At 42.5% G+C, this 18,562-nt stretch overlaps 1 protein-coding gene across 1 annotated transcript in view; it reads left to right on the top strand.

Moving 5' to 3' along the window:
• The first annotated feature begins 1,282 nt into the window (after positions 1 to 1,282).
• The window catches only part of ret (ret proto-oncogene receptor tyrosine kinase), an 18,540-nt gene continuing 1,260 nt past the window's right edge, over positions 1,283 to 18,562 (top strand). Inside the window, exons 1-20 of the mRNA XM_004559629.5 lie at positions 1,283 to 1,450; positions 1,566 to 1,657; positions 10,636 to 10,881; positions 11,125 to 11,418; positions 11,858 to 12,093; positions 12,177 to 12,360; positions 12,439 to 12,638; positions 13,749 to 14,031; positions 14,146 to 14,277; positions 14,744 to 14,854; positions 14,953 to 15,069; positions 15,187 to 15,431; positions 15,519 to 15,666; positions 15,787 to 15,894; positions 15,977 to 16,191; positions 16,322 to 16,444; positions 16,531 to 16,601; positions 16,800 to 16,937; positions 17,102 to 17,201; positions 17,827 to 17,974. Coding sequence (XP_004559686.2) covers positions 1,591 to 1,657; positions 10,636 to 10,881; positions 11,125 to 11,418; positions 11,858 to 12,093; positions 12,177 to 12,360; positions 12,439 to 12,638; positions 13,749 to 14,031; positions 14,146 to 14,277; positions 14,744 to 14,854; positions 14,953 to 15,069; positions 15,187 to 15,431; positions 15,519 to 15,666; positions 15,787 to 15,894; positions 15,977 to 16,191; positions 16,322 to 16,444; positions 16,531 to 16,601; positions 16,800 to 16,937; positions 17,102 to 17,201; positions 17,827 to 17,974 — 3,166 coding nt within the window. The 5' untranslated portion in view covers positions 1,283 to 1,450; positions 1,566 to 1,590. The remainder of the gene's footprint in view (positions 1,451 to 1,565; positions 1,658 to 10,635; positions 10,882 to 11,124; positions 11,419 to 11,857; positions 12,094 to 12,176; positions 12,361 to 12,438; positions 12,639 to 13,748; positions 14,032 to 14,145; positions 14,278 to 14,743; positions 14,855 to 14,952; positions 15,070 to 15,186; positions 15,432 to 15,518; positions 15,667 to 15,786; positions 15,895 to 15,976; positions 16,192 to 16,321; positions 16,445 to 16,530; positions 16,602 to 16,799; positions 16,938 to 17,101; positions 17,202 to 17,826; positions 17,975 to 18,562) is intronic.

Genomic DNA, 18,562 nt, shown 5'->3' with positions numbered 1-18,562 from the left:
TCTAACAGGAAGAAACCTCCAGCAGAACCAGGTTCATGGTGGTGCAGGCGTCTGTTGTGACCAGTTAGAGATGAGGGGAGGAAGACAAGACAAAGACGTGCCATGTAAGAGAGCCAGAGATGAATAATAACTCATGATTATGTGCAGAGGTGTATAAAAACATAGCGAGTGAAAATGAAACATTCAGTGCATGGTTGGATTCAGCGTCACCTGATCCAGCCCTAACTATATGCTTGATTTCAAAACAAAGTATTAACAATAAAACCAATTTCACAGGTTACTCTTTTCGTATCAAACGTACAGAAGCATACAACCTATCTAGCTTTGTTAAAATGCCATCTCTTTCTTTACAGCTTCACAGCTAATTTTCTCCTTTAACCTTCCTGTGATCACCAATTTAAGGGCATATTGTTTTTAAAGTCTTCTTTAAGATACTGACGGCTCAGTGAGGGGAGGTGAAAATGTAAGCACTGTAAGTAGCAGCTATTATATTTTCTCCCAGTTGGTGAAAGTTAGTGAAGCGTCTGAGAAAGCCCCCTTTATCTTCTGTAGCCCAGTGAGCCTTTGTGTTTTTGCTCCATGCAGAGACATTGATTGGAAAGACACTGCTGAGAGAGTGACTGGTGTCCTGGCCCGAGGCTGCAGCAATGCATCACTCCACGCTATCTCCTCACTGTTCAGTCACACAGAGATCCCGCTCTTTAACACACCCTCAGCTTCTGACATACACGCACACACACTCAGACCTGAGAGAGGAACGGTCCCACATCATTTAACCCCCTGATTTCATTCTGGGACTTTGATCCAAAGACTGCAGAGGACTTCTACTCAGCTGGGGAGTGTTAATTATCCACATGGAGTACTTGGATGCAATAAAATGTCTAGGCAAAAAAACCCAACAACAACAACTTAGCCCTGTCACTTCACTGGCAGGAGTTTCACTTAATTCTTGCCACCAACTGGAACATTGTGCTCAAAGTCTATTTTTTATTCAACCGAATTAAACAAACGAATTCATCGAAGCTACTTCAAGCTTAGCAAAATTAAACAAAAAGGCACAATTACAATTATCACACGGCTGTTATAATGAACCGGTTACTAAAACGAGCACACCTGATGCCCACCTTTAAAGAGCGCCTGTGCCTTTAAAGTGAACCATTACGCGCCCAGTCATAATTGTTAATAATTACGCCCCACCACCTCCCCCGCGCAGATCCTTAATGAGATGACTGACCTGCTGTTAAATTATGCTCTTAAATTTCCTGTAGATGCTATGCCGCCCTGCTTCTGCGGAAGCAGCGGGGCAGTGAGTAGTGAAGCAGTGAACCTCCTCCCCCCCACCTCCCCCCACCAGACCAGCCAGTCAGCCCAGCAGCAGCCTCTGTAGCCTCAACACAGCAGCCCGTCTATGGGACACTGAGGACTTCATCTGGATGCAGAGCGCGCACTGGTTTATACCCCCCATCTTTGTATATTTTATCGGTTTGATTATTGCTCTTGTTATCATTATTATTATTATTTAATTTTCGCCCAGAGGAACTTTTTTGGATCGTCTTTTCATTCAGAAACTTTCACCTATGGTTCGCGAATATGGGGTCAAGTTGTGGTTTCTCTCGGGGAAACATCGTCGCGCTGTTTCTGCTGCTGCTGCTGGAAGGTAAGGTTCATCATCAGTTCTCCTGTCACTGGAAAAGGGTGAAGGAGCGCACGATGAAGTTGCAAACTAATGCTAAATGTTGCACTAGTGTGTCCGAACGTTTTTGAAAACAAAATAAATGCTCTGGTCTTAACTATTAATACAGAGGAGACGATTTAATGTTCGCTTCTTATTTTAAACGCGTTCATCCTTAGTATTATAAATTATTCAGACAGCATTAGCTTTAGTCTTTGAGTTTTTATCTCCGTCTCTTACTGACCTTTCTGCCAGAGAGACCGTTTAGCGCAGAAGGAATTAAAATATGTTTATTTAAAATTTATATTTAGTATCTGCAAAGCTGGCCAAGGTGAAGAGAAATAGGTGCTGCCACAGAGCGAGCCACTGAACATGAAGTCTAGATTGCAACTGACAAATACACAGGGCTGCTCAAGTGAAAAGCTAAATTGCAGCATTTTGGAAGCTGAGTGATTTTTAAGGCCTTTTTCCCCCGACGAAGTATCTGAAAGGGCACGAACACAACGCCAGCACTGTGCCACACAGCAGAAAAGTGATCCTTGCATTGTGCGCTGGCTATGCGTGGCATGACAACAATGAAACGTAGAGTAGAATGAATGCAGCCATATATCATAATATTATAATCCCGTCCACAATCCCACAGCCCAACTGCACTAACACTGCCCTCTCATGAAGTCTATATTTAAAGTGTCCCTCATAGTTCAGGACTGTGCCGCCAGTATGTCAGATGTAATGCTCGAACAAATACAGGGTGTTTTTTGGACTTCAGAGGTTATCAGTGCTTTTATAAAGGGAGGCAAACAAGCATTATGATCAAAGTCTTTGAGTGGATCTGGGATGTATAAAAAGATGTTCATTTCTATGTGTATGGAGCACTGCTGGTTTTTTCCTGCAATAAACTACAGGCCTACTTAATCACCCAGGGGAGCAGTTTTCTGCAGAGTAGTTAAAAAGATTAATGCAACTGTTAAGGTAGAACACTTTTATGCAGTGTCCTCTGATTATTTTTTCACTGTTACACGCGCTGTTTAATCAGTCCATAGTCCACACACAGTCAGTCACACGCATGCTGTTCTTACAGACCTTACATGCATCCACATGGCTTTTCCTGCTGGGCTCTGCTTGCACAGTCACCAAAGCAGGCGTTTCTCCTGATATTTATAGAAGAAAAGGGCTGGTCTCGTTGCACTTCATGTGTCAAGGACGTGTTGGTAATTAAATGGGTGCTGAAAGCTGCACCCTACGTGAATGTGGCGCCCATCACCTGCCTGTTTGTTGCAACAAAAGACCTACACTTGTTCAGGGAGGAGAAGAGGCGAGCCATGGGCAGGTGTGCAGCAGCTGCTCCTATCTCTGGGCAAACACTGGCTGTTTGTTTTCTTCAGGAAAATATCGCCTGTTATGCAAGCGGACGGGCCGCTTGGGCTGCTGCCGGGCTTGCCACAAAGTGACATAGTCTGATTTTACCGGATCGATGATTGTTTTTATTTTACCCCACTTTGTGAGGATGTTCTGCCTGTTGTGACTCCTTTAAAACATCTTAAATCACTAAATGGTTTTTACATATGAGTCATTTTCCAAGTAAATGAGTCATGTTGTGATGCACTTTTTGCATCACATTACGTCTAATGTGGATTTTTATTGCTGTTTTAGTCACTGATTGAATCTAAAGAATATTTTTGCTTTAAATTTCAGTGGTACTACTTTGGTAAGCTCTCTGCAGTTTTACCAGAAGGTGGTAGACGGTTTTGTGGTCTGGTGTGAACTTATCCAGCTCCAGCTTAGCATTGAGAAAGGAGTTAGCAGTGGCCTCGAAAAGATCGAGGACTCCTATCATTCTTGTATATTATATGAGGGATGGTGGAAATGAGGAGGGCAAATAACTAGGATAAAATGAAACTCTCTGTCCTGCCAAGGCCCTTTTCCTTTACTGTATGTGAGACCATGATTTAGATATTTTTTGGAGTTCAAACTCAGAAGTCTCCCTCATTGCAGAGAGGAAGATATTGCCAAAAATGTATCTTCAATACGGACAATATATCCCACCCTGCACACTGTTCCACTTGCCAGACTAAGACTAACTAAATGCGCCACTGGATGCCATAGGAGGTCTTTCCTTCCTGTGATCTCGTCCACTCATGAAGTTCCACATAAATATACATATGCATTTGTCAATTTAGTTTAACTTTAGTTTTTCTGATCTTCAATGTAATTGTACAAATGGCACAGTCATGAATGGCTATTACAAAGGAATTTCCCGGTGGGGTTTATATAACTCCTGCTCCAGGTTCCAGTTTACTGATTAGTTTAGTGTTTCTCGCTGAGATCATCAAACAAAGGAAATTGGCAATCAGTGCTCACTTTTGTAGCAATCAGCATTTTTAAATGTTCCTGAGACATTGCCCTGCACTTAAGACCAAAGTAAAGTAGTTCAAGACACAAGCTGAAGTGAACTGGGAGCTGGGACGCCTCTATTCATTGTTCTTTATGAGGATTCCCATTAGCTGCCACTAAGGTTGCAGCTGCTCTTCTGTCTCTGTGCTTACGTCGTTAGAGATCGTGCAGTCACATGCACTTCTGTGTGAACAAAAAAGACCAAAGAAAGGAATATCTGGCTCGTCGTTACTTTGTTTTTATTTACATTTTGAGGAAATCTGGAGAGCTCACTGAAACAACCCTTTATTAATTAGATTAGGCCTTCAGCATCAGCTGGCAGCTTTATAAACAAAGCGTTTTGAGTTGAAAATACATTTTGTGACGGAACCTGGTCAAAGCCAAAATCCACTCCCCCTTTTTAACACACACATTTGTGTAATCTCTTACACAAAAAAGTGCCACAGATGTTTTCATGTAAAAGCATTGATCTGTTTTGCTTCCACCGTGACCTTGTTACGGTATCTCTGACCCTTCCTCGCCCTCTGACCGGTGAAACCATAACATAGAGGTATAGTGCTCCTCCTTCCCTTTAACTCAAAGCGATCATTTTCATCAGCATCTTTTCCTCTGGAGAAGTACCAGACCAACAGATCTCATTTGATACATGGTGCTATTGGATTTAGCCCCTTACAGCACGATATAATTAAGTAAAGCTTCTGTCTTGTGTTCCTCATGGATGCATGATAAATATTGTCAATTTTCCACGCTTGTTGTCACTGTGTTTATTTGAGTGTGAGTGGGAAACATCATTATGCAAGTAGATCAGATCTTTTTTACCGAGCTACGTCAACAGGAGTGCTTTTCTTTTTTGCATCTTAGAAAAAACATATTGTGATTCTTAAAACTTGCTATAGCAAAAAGTTTCTTTTTTTTTTTTCAAAATGTGGCAAACAACAGACTATATTATTTTGATTCAAAACCAGAGCTAGCTGGCGTGTTCCCTCTTTTTTTAAGCTCATGAGCGACAGTAAACATGCTGTCAGCCACAGACACTCTGATACCTGTTGGAACAGCTGCAGCACTTTAGGCTGCTTTGTCTTCTCCCGATTTTCCCACTTTATCAGTCACAAGACTCTCATCCTTCGAGCTTCCCAGCCAAAGTGGACCCACGGTTTTGAAATAACTTTCATCCAAATCACTGCTACTGCCTTGAGACTCCTGAGAGTCCCGACCTCTAATCCTAGGCTGCCATTTCTGCCGTCGCACGGATGCCGCTCCTACCTGTCAAACCCCTGTGTCTGATCCTCTAGTCAGTTCAGGGTCACACTTCGCTCTCATGCATGGGTAGAATCTAATTTGCTGTGGTGAAAGGACAAGGAGACATTGATTGAGATTTTACCCTCGGGGCATTTAGTCCTCTGGTTTCACATGGGTCTTGACAAGTTGTTTTCCAGTCGTGCAGCAGTGCACATCGTGTTTGACCCGTCATTACAACAATAAGTAAAACAAAGCACAGGCCCTGCTTATCTGAGTCCACATGGTGTGTGTGACACTGCAAAAATGGGAGTGACTCTACTGCCATACTGGTGCCAGAATCAAATTTGCACATTTACTGCAATCTCTCTAAAGAGAGCAAATCATAATAGTGGAAAATGTCCTTAAATTAACATTTTCCATAAATGCTGCTGATTCAAACTTATGTTGCTGTTTTCCCCCATCCTCTTCCAGCCCCACTTTGGCATCCATTTTTTTGGTCCTTCTTTTTACTAAAATGGATAAACATGCTGGAAATCTTTTTTCCGTCCTCTGCAACCACCTGCCAATGCCAGAAACTCTGAAAGCTCCACTTCCCTTTGTGCTGGTAGTTCAGTGATCTCCACTCCCCGGCATAAAGCAGCGACTTTTCCCATTGTTTCCACCAGATTCTCTCATGTTAGGACAGTCGTAACAAGCAGTCATAGTCTAGCAGTGCGAATAGTGGCGACTCATCTTAGTAGTGCCATTTAATGACGCTGGTGCATTGATGATTCCCACAGTTAGGACACCTTATATATATTAATGCATTTTTGCTGTGTTTGCTTCTTTGAAACAACAAGACTGTTGATGCTTCTGATGCACAGTATGTGTAAGTGATACACGTGACTGTGTTCAGCCTTGTTAGTTTTTCTCTCACTGCAGTGTTGCTCTGTTGTTTTTGCCTGCTCATTTTGTACCCGACTAAAATAATCTAACAGCTACTTGATAGATCGCCTTGGAAATGTGTACAGACATTCATGGCTCTGAGAAAATGAATCCCGATGATCTTAATGATCCCATGATTATTATTTTTTTGGTTTGCTTTATTGAGCACAATAATTAGGTCAAGATTTTAATTTGTCCAGTAACTGCACAACTAATGACATCTCCATCAATCTCAGACCGTATTTAGCACTGATTAGAAGATGCTACAATACAAACACTGGCATTGTCACCATGATGCAGCGTTACTGATGTTAGCATTCAGAGTACAGAGTAATGCTAAATGTAGATGATAAATACAGTCTCAAAGAGCTGGTAGCATGAGTCTAGACTGCTTGGTGTAGTGTTAAAACAGGCTGTAAAGCAATTCTTTCCCAAATCTGGTACTTTAAGCTAAACCCTTTATGAAACCTGTGGCTGTGAGCTATTTATGCAAATATAAATAAGCTCTCTGTGTTTTGACACGGGCATTTAGAGTATTTGCCTCCTTCTGTGTACATGTCAGTAAATCTGATGGCTTTTTACCACTGCTGTGGTGAGGGTAGATGATTTTATCAAAGCAACCTAATGACTGCTTCATCAAACTCAGTCTGGAGCTCCATGATGTACCACGTGTTCAATTTTTGATGCCACAGTCCTCCCCAGAGGAATCCTTAAACTGAGTTTGTACTTGCAGCTAACCCCTAAGGAGAGGTCCTATTAGATTTCTTGATGACTGATGAACATGGTTCATTGGACCTCAGCTCTTGTATTCTCTGGGGAATAATTGGATTACATTATGTGGTAATTGATTATTATGTTACGGTATGCATCATGGTAAACTGAGTAATCTACCTGGAGCCCGGCTGCCTTTTCCAAACTCAGATCAGCTATCTTATTAATCGGATGAAAACTTCGATGTCTGTGTCATTATGACAGGAAATGACTTTCTTTCCTTATTACACGTGTTGTTTTGAAAGATCGAAAAGCATCAGAGTCATGCCTATATAAATCCAGGTTCTGAAACCAGTGTGATACGATGAAGCATTTGAGCATAATAGGACAGGAAACAGAGGAGGGGGAAAGATTTCAAAACATTATGATCAATATTAGCTTTCATAAGTGGAATTATAGTCGAATGTGCAGCTTTTTAGCTAATTGAATCTCTGAAGAAAACCATTCCAGTAGCAGCAACATCTCTGGAAGCAGAGCAATCACGATACGTTTCCGAGTGATTATTATTTATATCACCGTGATATAACTGGGTGAACTGCTCCTTAATGTGCCTGGCTACAGCTTCTTTGTAAAAGATGATGGATTCCTTGAAAATGTGGATATTGATGGGCTAAATTGTGGAGCAGGCTGTGAAATTACACGTGCACAGTAGAAGTAATGTTTCAGCGTCCACGCACAAGATGCCTAAGCAACTCCAATATTATGTTCGGCGGACGTGATTGCACTTGTGCAGCTTTTCTCTCTGTCTGTGTCATCAGTGGAAAACAATCAGCATCACTGTTGATTAGTGTGGTTATTGATTGATATGCTGCCAGATACACTGCCTGTCCAATGGGTCGTTACCAGGGGCAGACGCAGACCTCATTGACCTTGGGAGAAAAAGGGGCACGAAGCTGAGCTCTTACTGTTGGAGGTCCAGACTAAGAACGCAATTATAATGTCAAGTTATCACACAGCAGCAGCCGGGCAGGGTCACGTTTCCTCATCTGCCACGCTGCTGACAAGGATGCTCAGTGAGGACGTCTGAGTGGGAGATCCACATTTTGTTTCATTGAGGATCGGAGGTAGATTAGTAAGCCAGTGGGTTACTCCAGCACATGAGCTCATAGCTAGTAAATCTATCAGGCGAAGCACGCATTGAGCTAATTGAGTTCCTGTCTTTGTCTGGGACGATGGAGGGCGTCCCACCCTATCAGCTCAGACCTGTCCCAGACATGCTGTGGTCTGTGGCTGACGGGGAGCGTGGTTTCACATTTTGTGATGAGCTTTTGTCCTTTTTGTTCTTTTGCAGTTATAATACGAGACAAAAACAAACACACGCGCGCCCAGGCACGATTAACTCATGGAGACTGCGATCGTAAACGACAACCAGGAAGCGCACACGTTTATAGAGACGTAAGAGGGTTTTCCACTGTTTCGTGTTCCTGTTTTTCAGCGTTGGATAAATCCAGTTTCACTATCCACTCGGCGGTACATGATATCTACAGTAAACATGGATTGCTACATGAATTGTCCTGTTTAAACACTCTCTGTTTGCAAAATTACTTTCAAAGGAATGACACTGTATGCAGAAGCTCAGCATGAGTTTTATAGGTGATCGAAGGCTGTAAAACATCTGCTTATGATGCTAATGTTTACACACTGTGAGCAATAACAGGCCAAGGCTGTTCCAAAACAGCCCACTAAAATCCGGAAAGAACGTTCTTTAGCGGTCCAGAGACAAAGCATGGAAATGAAGCCTCTGCAACGTCTTTTTAATCTTTTCGGTCATTATTTAGACATGAATATAATAGGTGAAAATGTCACCACCAGCTGTATTTCTGCCATTCTTGTGCATCATTTAGAGAAGGTAATGAGTCATGCCTTGGAAAAGCATCATCATGGCTTCACAGACCAAAGATGCCATTTGCTCGGATGGGCCTGCTTGATGCATTCAATTAATTAGTTTTGATATAAACTGCTTGCTTTCTGTTGGCTTCTGTCCTAGAAAGAAATTGAATTTTGAATGATATAAACGAATTGTGTTGCAGGGGGTCCGGCCACTGTGGCTTGCAGCCAATGCCTGCCTTCATAAATGTGTTCAGCTCCCGCTGGTTAACACGTTGGACCATGTAGCTTTATTTGCAGAGCTGCTGTCATCTGCTGTATTCAATTTGTGGCCGTCGTCTGTAAGATTTCTGTAGATTAATTAAATTGTCTGTATGCATCCGATGAGGGATTGTAGAGAGTAGTGGGGGTCTTTTCTGACCTGTCAAATAGAAATGAGTCCAATCGTTTAACATCTTATCCAAGCAGTAGAGACATTAGAACAGTAATATATTATGATAATGATTAAGCTGCTTTTCGAGCCCGTGCCACTGTGATAACAGCCCCCTCTAATGGTTGTTTTGGGTATACAGTTGAAGCCCTGATGCTCAGATTACGCGTCTTTTAATGTGTTTCATACCTTTTAACTGTATAAACTGAGTATAATTACAACCTAAAATAATCTGTGGGCAGTTCTTTACTTTTTTTCTATTTTTTCCCTCAAATCTTTCGTACAATTTCTCAGAAATCTTTTATGCATCATGAAGCCAATTACCTATTTCAGACCTTTTCATGGTATGAAATAGTAAAAATAAGCTAAGATGCAATGGAAATATAATAAAATGCAGTCAATAGTATGAGTGTGAATGACTGCATTTTGGCTGTAATAGATTTAGGGGATGGAAAAATCATCCCTAGTCATGAAACCGGCTCCCACCATCCCCACCAAGATTAACAAACATGAGCCCTGCTGTTTGTTTTGCCTCCGGAACACTTTTAATAAAAAGGTCTGCAGCCTCATTGAGCGTATCTCCATCCTTGAGGAAGGACGGCCACATTTTATCCATCAGCTCGGCCTCCTGTCATCTAAGCCCCTCAAAATTAAATCAATGTCTGAAACCAGAGCCGAGGCTTCAACTGCACCAACAGAAATAGAAAATCTAGTTTTGCTGTCTGCTAATGACATTAGTGCGTTCCCTAAATGGTCGCCTACCGTCATCAAAGAGGAACACAACAGGGATATAATTACAGAAGGAACACTCGCATCTCCATTTTCCTGTAAAACACACACGCAGCCTGCTATTTTGCTTTATGGATTACTCGTCAACCCCCCCCAACACACACACACGCACACACACAGACTTGCAGGCAGTGATACATGTCTCCTCCGTATCATGTTATTCCTTGTAATTAAACTTTTCAAGGTGAACACAAGGAGAATCGGAAACCACATGTTATTGACCACATGAGAAATTCATTAAAGGAGCTGCATAAGTGTCATTTGAGCCCTGCTTTCAATTTCCGCTAACGTGGGGGAGAGATGAAAGATATATTAGAAGAAAAAAAAACCCTGGACCTGTCGTAGTCCATGTATGTGTTGATTTCCATTCAGTGCCCAGATGGCATTGTCAGTGGCTATTGTTGACTCAGTTAAACATCCAGAAAGAGATGTCTGATATGCTGTCATCAGCACCTGCAATGTAATCGTGCCTTATTTTTCAGTTATGGTAACATTTTCCTTAAAAGCAATAATAATAACACTTTTTTCCTGTGATTCGTTTGGTTGCCAAATTTTAAACATCTGGTTATTTCATGTCCACTTGGTGCAGGAGCGACGTGTCTGTACTTCCCTCAGAAGGAGTACATTGAGACTGTATATGTTGGGCAGCAGGCCGGGACACCCATCCTCCAGGTCCACGCTATGCGGGACGATAAAACTGAGAAGCCACACTTCTACCTGTGCCCAACAAAGACTGCCACGCCTCCACACTACAGCTCCTGGTTCTACATGAACATCAACACCGGGACACTATTCTTGAACAAAACCCTGGAGGAGAGCGACTTTGCCCAGCTATGTGAGTTGGATACAAGGCTTTTGATGGTAATGCACAGTCCTATTTCAGTGCCAGGTATTCGCTACACACAAGAGTAAATTAGTTTCTGGACATTTATGCTCTTCGCATACCAATAATGCTCTGGCTTCGAGTTCAGGATGATAATGTGATTGCATAAAAGCAAAGAAGAGCTGTGTCATCAAAAAAAGCACTGTCTGAGATTAAAATGCCTCTTGTTTTTGTTTTGGCTCTGTGTCCCATCAGATCAAAGGTCGTGGTCTGTGAGAAAGTTATTCCTGAATGCCATGGTGCGATCTGAGTTCACCAACAAGCCCTTTTGCCTCATGCGGAAACCTGTGCAGATCACCTTGGACTTTGTCAATGCCACATTGCCTCAGTGTGCTCAGACAGATACGAAGGAACTCTGCTTCCCACACAGAGATACGTCCAACCCACACATCATGGAAAACAGGTTCCCAGGAGCCCTGCGGCAGCTACAGCGTCTCACCAGACTCAATGTCTGCCCAAACTACACCATCTCTTACAGTGTGGAATCAGGTTAGACACATCGGACCAAAAACATATTATCTTGTGAAAGGAGAACCATATGTACAACTACATATGTATGCATGTATATGTATGTATGTGTGTATTACCCGCCAATATAGTCCATCATAGGATAATCAGAAGTAGTGTTTTTACATTTTGGCTGATGCCGGCAGCATCCCGTGAAGGAGCGGAGGCCATTTTCAACCAAAGTGCTCATTTTTTTTTTTAGTTGTAATTTTTTATGTTTTAAATATCAACACTTAGAGTTTCAGTTTCAACAAACTTTTTCAAATGAATGAAACTTTTGACCCTGGTTTAGCTCCATTGAGATGTTTTACGATGCTGCTTTTATGTCATATTCAGTATGCCACCTGATTCATGTGGTTGCGTCCACATGCAGGCTCGTTTGTTCGATTGTTTTGTTTAATTTTGTTCCTTTTTTCTGCAGACCCTCCGGGACCTTTTGCTGTAAACGACAACAAAGAGCTGGTGGTAAACGCTCAGCTGGACCGCGAGGAGAGCGAATGCTACAGACTCCTGCTGGTTTGTAACGTCCAGTCAGAAACCACCATCATCAAGGTGGAAACGACGCTGAATGTTTTTGTCAATGATGAGGATGATAACGCGCCATATGTGAACGGAACAGACTCGGCAGACGTAGTCATCAGCTATAATCGGACGAAGGTGATTGTGTACAGATGCGGTGTTGGTTAAGTTCATGTTTACATGAGGCCTGAAATTTCTCAATGTGACTTTCTTTTTTTCAGGGTGGAACTTTTGGCTCCTTGTATGTCTTTGACAGAGATCTAACCCCGATCTTAGGCGACAACCACAATAAGTATGTGGGGACTTGGCTCAACACTGACCCATGGATAAAGGAAACATTTGACATAAAAAACTCCTTCACTGAAAAAAAAGCCAAAGGCATTCGAGAGACTGTGCACAACTACCGTAAGTACTCCAAGGCTGCGCGCGCGAGAATTAGTTACATTAGGAGATGAGGCTTTTCATGATTTCTCTTGATTTCAGAGCTGGTCCTGAAGAGGAACCTGCACGTGACAGAGAATCGCACCCTGCAACTCGACTACCTGGTCAATGACACCACCTATCCCGGTCTAGAGGGAACAGTGTTGCTGCACTTCAATGTCACCATCTTACCCGTCCAAATCCACTTCCCCAACGTCACACATATATTCACAGTCTCACGCAGAGCTTCTCCTTATGCACAGGTACTCATGACTGCATGACTGCTTATCATGCAAACCTTGAACTTTGTGTTTGGTCTAGATTTAGATTAAAATATATATTATTATAAACTTTTAAGAGAGCTGGGATAGGCTCCAGCCCGACCCAAGAATTGGAGTAGTAGAAGAAGATGGATGGATTAATGGACACACAAAAAAAATTATCTTTCCATCGTGATAGCATCACGGACAGTGACAAAGATATAGTCTGAATCTTTTTAATGATCGTATTCATGACATAATTAACAAATGAATCATTGTTGGCCTATGAAAGGGACCAGGGACAAAAGTCATAGGCAATATGAACCATTAGTGGCCTCATATCAGTTTCTTTATACTGAACTCTGACAGAGAGACTTCAAGAACCGGAATTGTAGGTACTTGCTCCGTTATGATGCATTGGGAAATGCATTTGATTTGACTAACCCTGCTGTACACTGGCTTTATAAGCCATCACATTGCACATGCTTTAGTACACAGTAACTCACAACTACAGATCTCTCTGTATGTTTTTAAAAAATAAAGATATTCACCTGTGTCTTGCTTAAACCAAACCTGTTTACAGTCAGCAGAAGGTAAAACTTCTGGGAGGTTTAGTAGCTTTTATCCATTGATTATTGTTCAGTACTAATCCAATGTAAGTGGCCATCAGTGCAATCCTTTGACATTATAGTTACATTAAAATCCTGATAATAATAATAATAATAATAATAATAATAATAATATGAATACATTTTATTTATGGTCAATGGAGCTGTTTAAGAACAGCTCCATTGACCGTTAAATCTACAGATAGACTGCCACCTGCTGGCAGTAAAAAAATAACATCTCAAATGTTTTCTGTTCATTTTCATACTTTGTAGCAAAAACAAAACTATTCTGGCTTTATAAAATGTACCACAATCAGTTTAAATGTAATTATTTGAATTAACGGCAGATTTTTTTTTCTTCAGATCATGTAGGAATGAACTAGTAATTTGCATTTCAAATTGTTGTATTCAGTTGTTTACAAAAGGTGTGTGCATTATTCCATCCTTACACTTGTATTCTCCAGTGTCATTCACGTTTTCAATCTCTTGTCCCAACTCCTGTCAGGTTGGCAAAATCTGTGTGGAAAACTGCCAGCAGTTCGATGGCTTCAGTGTCATATACCGACTTGAGGTGCCAGATAAGAACATGTCTGCTGACTCACAGGCCTGCTACACAGCCATAAGCATCACCCAATCCCCAAACTGGAAGTGGGGACATCTGTATGTGAATGACTCTGAGGCACTGCGCAAACCCGAGTGCCAGGACTTGCAGTACCTTGTTGTTGCTCAGGAGGGAAACGAACAGCTGGAGGCGAGCACTCAGATCCACATCAAAATAGATGGCACAGGTAGGTACTACTTCACAGCAAGCACACATGCAGACTATTTTCAAGCATGTTACCCCGATCTCTAGTGTCCTTTAAAGATTTGGTAATGTGCTCTTTTGGCTTTGCTGTACGTAGCAATCAAAGCTGGTCAGAAGAGCCAGCAGGTCCTGTCCTGTGCAGAGAACAGGCAGCGAACAGATTGTGAGTCTACCCGAGGCCTGGGGGCAACAACCGGCAGATGCCAGTGGAGGCAGGGCACTGAGAAAGGTACTTTATATTTCATAAAGACAAACTTTTTTCTCCTTAACTTGTAACTTTTTAACATTACTGAATGATTATGAGACCTTGGGGGAAGTTCACTAGAACCAGATGAGTACATGTTTTCTTCAGTGTAAGTAATGAAACAAATTAAAGGGCTAAAGGGCCGAATACTGCATGTGTATCCTTTTCAGTAAGATCATTTTGCTACAGGAAGTGGCAAAACATGGTCCTAATTTGGCTGAAAAACAAGTGTGACTAACACCCTACTGTTGCTAAAGCAAGCCAACACTGAGGTGCAGGCTGCTGTTAAAACCGTTGCATGTTGCAGTGTTAAGGACACATGCAGTCAGGTTAAGGCAACTTTTGAATGGGTTTTTGAATGCAAAGTACTTGCAGTTTGGTTACCAGTCTTGGCTGTTTTCCCCCTTGTTTCCTGCTGAGGTTTCTTTCTTTTCTTGTGTTCATATTCCAGGAATAACTGAAAATTATTCAACATGCTCCCCTGACCTGCAGACATGCCCAGATAGTGTTTGTGATGCAGTGGAAAGTAAAGATCCTTCAATCTGCCCGCAAGACTGCACAAGTATGCTTTCCCTTTTAACACACATTCAGTGTATAACAGCGAGAATAAGGACATTCTGCTTTATGTAGACTGTGCTCACGCTGGATTTGTCTCTGCAGAGGAGCCCGTTATTGGAGGCCATGAACGAGGCTTGAGTGGGAACGGGATTAAGGCCTGCTATGGAACCTGCTACTGCTTCACAGAAAGATGCTTCTGTGAGAAGGATGACATTGAGCGTGAGTTTCCCTAAACCACACAGAACTGCTGCTGATTAACTCACTCCGTTTTAACTCTGAATCAGCAAAGCACTGAGTGCTTCTTTCTTTAAAACTGTGCAACATACTCTCTTCCAGAGACGCTATGTGATGACATGTGTAAGACCGTCATTGCCACAGCTCTTCTCCTCTCCTTCATCGTGTCCATCCTCCTGTCCTCATACTTCATCCGCCGATACCACAAGAACTCGCCAAAGCCCCCGATAGCATCTGCTGAGATGACTTTCCGTCGGCCAGCTCAAGCCTATCCCATTAGCTTCCCTGCCAACAATGTCCGCCGGGGCTCGCAGGAATCAATTGAGACCGAAACCTTTAAAATACCTGTAAGGTTCTTCCAGCACTTTCATCTCCTGTGTCTCATATATTGAATCTTTTGAGAAGTACAAACCGTCATTGCCTTGTCTCAACAGGAGGATCCAAAGTGGGAGTTTCCTCGTAAAAACCTTGTGCTTGGCAAGACGCTGGGAGAAGGAGAGTTTGGGAAAGTTGTCAAGGCAACAGCATTCAGGCTGAAAGGAAAAGCTGGATACACCACTGTGGCTGTGAAAATGCTTAAAGGTAAAAGTACCCAGGCAAAGGCCAGACAAGCCTAGCAGCACTTGTGATATATGAGGAGTGAATGTCTGAAGAGGTGAGTGGTTTCATCATTATGATCCCCCCTCTTTTCCTCCGTGACAGAAAACGCCTCTCACAGCGAGCTGCGTGACCTGCTGTCAGAATTCACTCTGCTGAAGCAAGTCAACCACCCGCACGTCATAAAGATGTACGGAGCTTGCAGCCAGGATGGTAAGACCTCCGTCTTCTTGCCATCCCATCCCAGAACATGCGTGTTGCACATTGAGTCTAAGAGCCCTGCTTCTCTGAATAGGTCCATTGTATCTCATCGTCGAGTATGCCAAGTATGGGTCACTCCGTAATTTCCTTCGTGAGAGTCGGAAAGTTGGCCCGAGCTATATGAGCAGGGATGCCAACCGAAACTCAAGCTACCTGGAGAACCCAGACGACAGGGCTCTCACCATGGGTGACCTGATCTCCTTTGCCTGGCAGATTTCCAGAGGCATGCAGTACCTGGCAGAAATGAAGGTATAAGGCCAAGCTGGTGTTTTTCTTTGTAAAATATTTGAACAATTCAGTGGAAGATTCATTGTAAGAAGCTTAAATGTCTGTTAAAGAAAAATGTGAGGCACTTTAAATGAGTGTGCTGGTCCAACAGCTTGTCCACAGGGACCTTGCAGCACGAAATGTCCTTGTTGCTGAAGGGCGGAAGATGAAGATCTCTGACTTTGGCCTGTCCAGAGACGTGTATGAAGAGGACTCATATGTTAAAAGAAGCAAGGTAGACAAAATAATAGAGAAGAGTAGTCATGATACAGGTACGTATACTGACATAGTCACTCAGCAGCATCTCTCTGTATTTTTCAGGGCCGTATACCGGTTAAGTGGATGGCAATAGAGTCTTTGTTTGACCACATTTACACAACACAAAGTGACGTGTGAGTATAATTACGTCTTAAAGGAAATATTCTGACATTTTGGACAACAATAAGACAATAAAGCCCATGAATTAATCAGCATGCTTTTTTTTTGGGCAAGAACGCAATTAAGGGTGTTTTCCATTTGCAAAAAAACCCCAAGTCTCACTCTTATCTGTTCATAGAAATATTCTTAGGACCTTCTGTATTTTATTCCAGCTGGTCCTTCGGTGTGCTGCTGTGGGAGATTGTCACTCTGGGAGGAAATCCATACCCAGGTATCGCTCCCGAGCGCCTATTTAACCTCCTCAAGACTGGCTACAGGATGGAGAGACCAGAGAACTGCACGGAGGAAATGTGAGCTCTATTCTGTCACTTTATCATATCTACTTTAGCATCTCCTCATTACCATTGAGTGTTATAACTCCCCTGCACCACATTCGGGGGGAAATGACTCAGCTGGGAGGATTAAATGATACTCACTGTATTTCACCCACTTGAACCGTGCTCCTCTTTTCCAGGTATAACCTCATGCTCCGATGCTGGAAGCAAGAACCGGACAAGAGGCAGACGTTTGCAGACATCAGCAAAGAACTGGAGAAGATGATGGTGAAAAGTCGGGTATGTTGAAGCTTTAAAATACCTTGTAGTGCTTTATTCATTTCTCTCCCCGGCAAGGAAGCAGGGGAGCTATAAATCAGCCTCTTTCTGTGTGTTACTGGCGCGATTTTGACAACACTTCAGTGAAGATCTGACAGATACAAGTTTGAGGGGTTTTCCTTTCAGATTTGGAGCAAGTCTAAAATAAGCAGTGTATCGTTTTTTAAGGACAGCATGTGCTTTGTCCAGCACGCACACAGACACATGCTGTGTTATGTTGTATGAACTGTCACTCTCCCCAAATCTCCTAAGATACCATAATTAGTGTTTGAAGAGCAATCCTAAATGTGGCCTTGGGCAGTGTAATCACAGAGCATGCCAGTCAGGCTCCTGCTGCAGAAGTGAGGCTAAATATAGAGCGTTTGAGCAGATGGGAATGCAGGCATCCTATAACGCAGCGGGCTCGTTCTTCACTGTTATCAATACCAGATAATGAGCAAGACTCTGGATGTGGTAAAGAGAACAATTTGGCAGAAATGTCTGCTGGAGCTTGCAGTCAGTGCACGGGTCACTCGTCCGACCTTTGCATGCTACAATCCCCCTCCTCCTTAATCAGCCTAATCACACCCTCATCTGCTCTTGTCAGGATTACCTGGATCTGGCGGCGTCCACTCCAGCCGATGCCCTGCTGTATGACGACGCCCTCTCTGAAGAGGACACACCACTAGTGGACTGTAATAACGCCCCTCTCCCTCGAACCCTCCCCTCCACATGGATTGAAAACAAGCTCTATGGTAGAATCTCCCATGCATTTACTCGATTTTAGAAACAGGACACACTACACAAGCTCTCTTTTTTGGCAAGTTGTGATTGGCTTTTTTTTTTTTTTTTTTTTTTTTTCCCGTAGTCAAGTGTGTGTGACTGTGATCTAGGCATGCCTTTCGCTAATGCTGACATAGCTCCCATTTCATCGTAAATGAGAGGCTCAGCTTAAAAAAAAATTTAAAAAAAAGCTCCTGTGTCTTGACTTTTTCTTTGTTTTATTCGGACCTGCTTCTAATGTACACAAGCACTGACCAAAAATTGCTATATTTGTAAATATTGAATATAAATCTCCTTCATTCTTATTTATAATCCACTCCTCATACTCATGCTTCATCTGCATTTTTAATTTGTAAATAGTTTTGTTTGTTTCCCCCCCATTCATTTCCACATTGTCCTCATCTCGTCATTTATTTGCACTGGAGGAAACGGTGTGTAACATTTGAAACAGGTCCTCGCTGATTCAATCACTCATTGTGGTTTGAATTCCAGATTGTGATAAATTTCCTGTCTTTCTAATGTACATTAGCTCTTAATCCATTATGATGAACAGAGAAACA

The sequence above is a fragment of the Maylandia zebra genome, linkage group LG13, assembly GCF_041146795.1.
Source record: "Maylandia zebra isolate NMK-2024a linkage group LG13, Mzebra_GT3a, whole genome shotgun sequence".
NCBI lineage: Eukaryota > Metazoa > Chordata > Actinopteri > Cichliformes > Cichlidae > Maylandia > Maylandia zebra.
The sequence above is the reverse complement of the archived record's forward strand: the minus strand, read 5'-3'. Positions and strand labels throughout refer to the sequence as shown.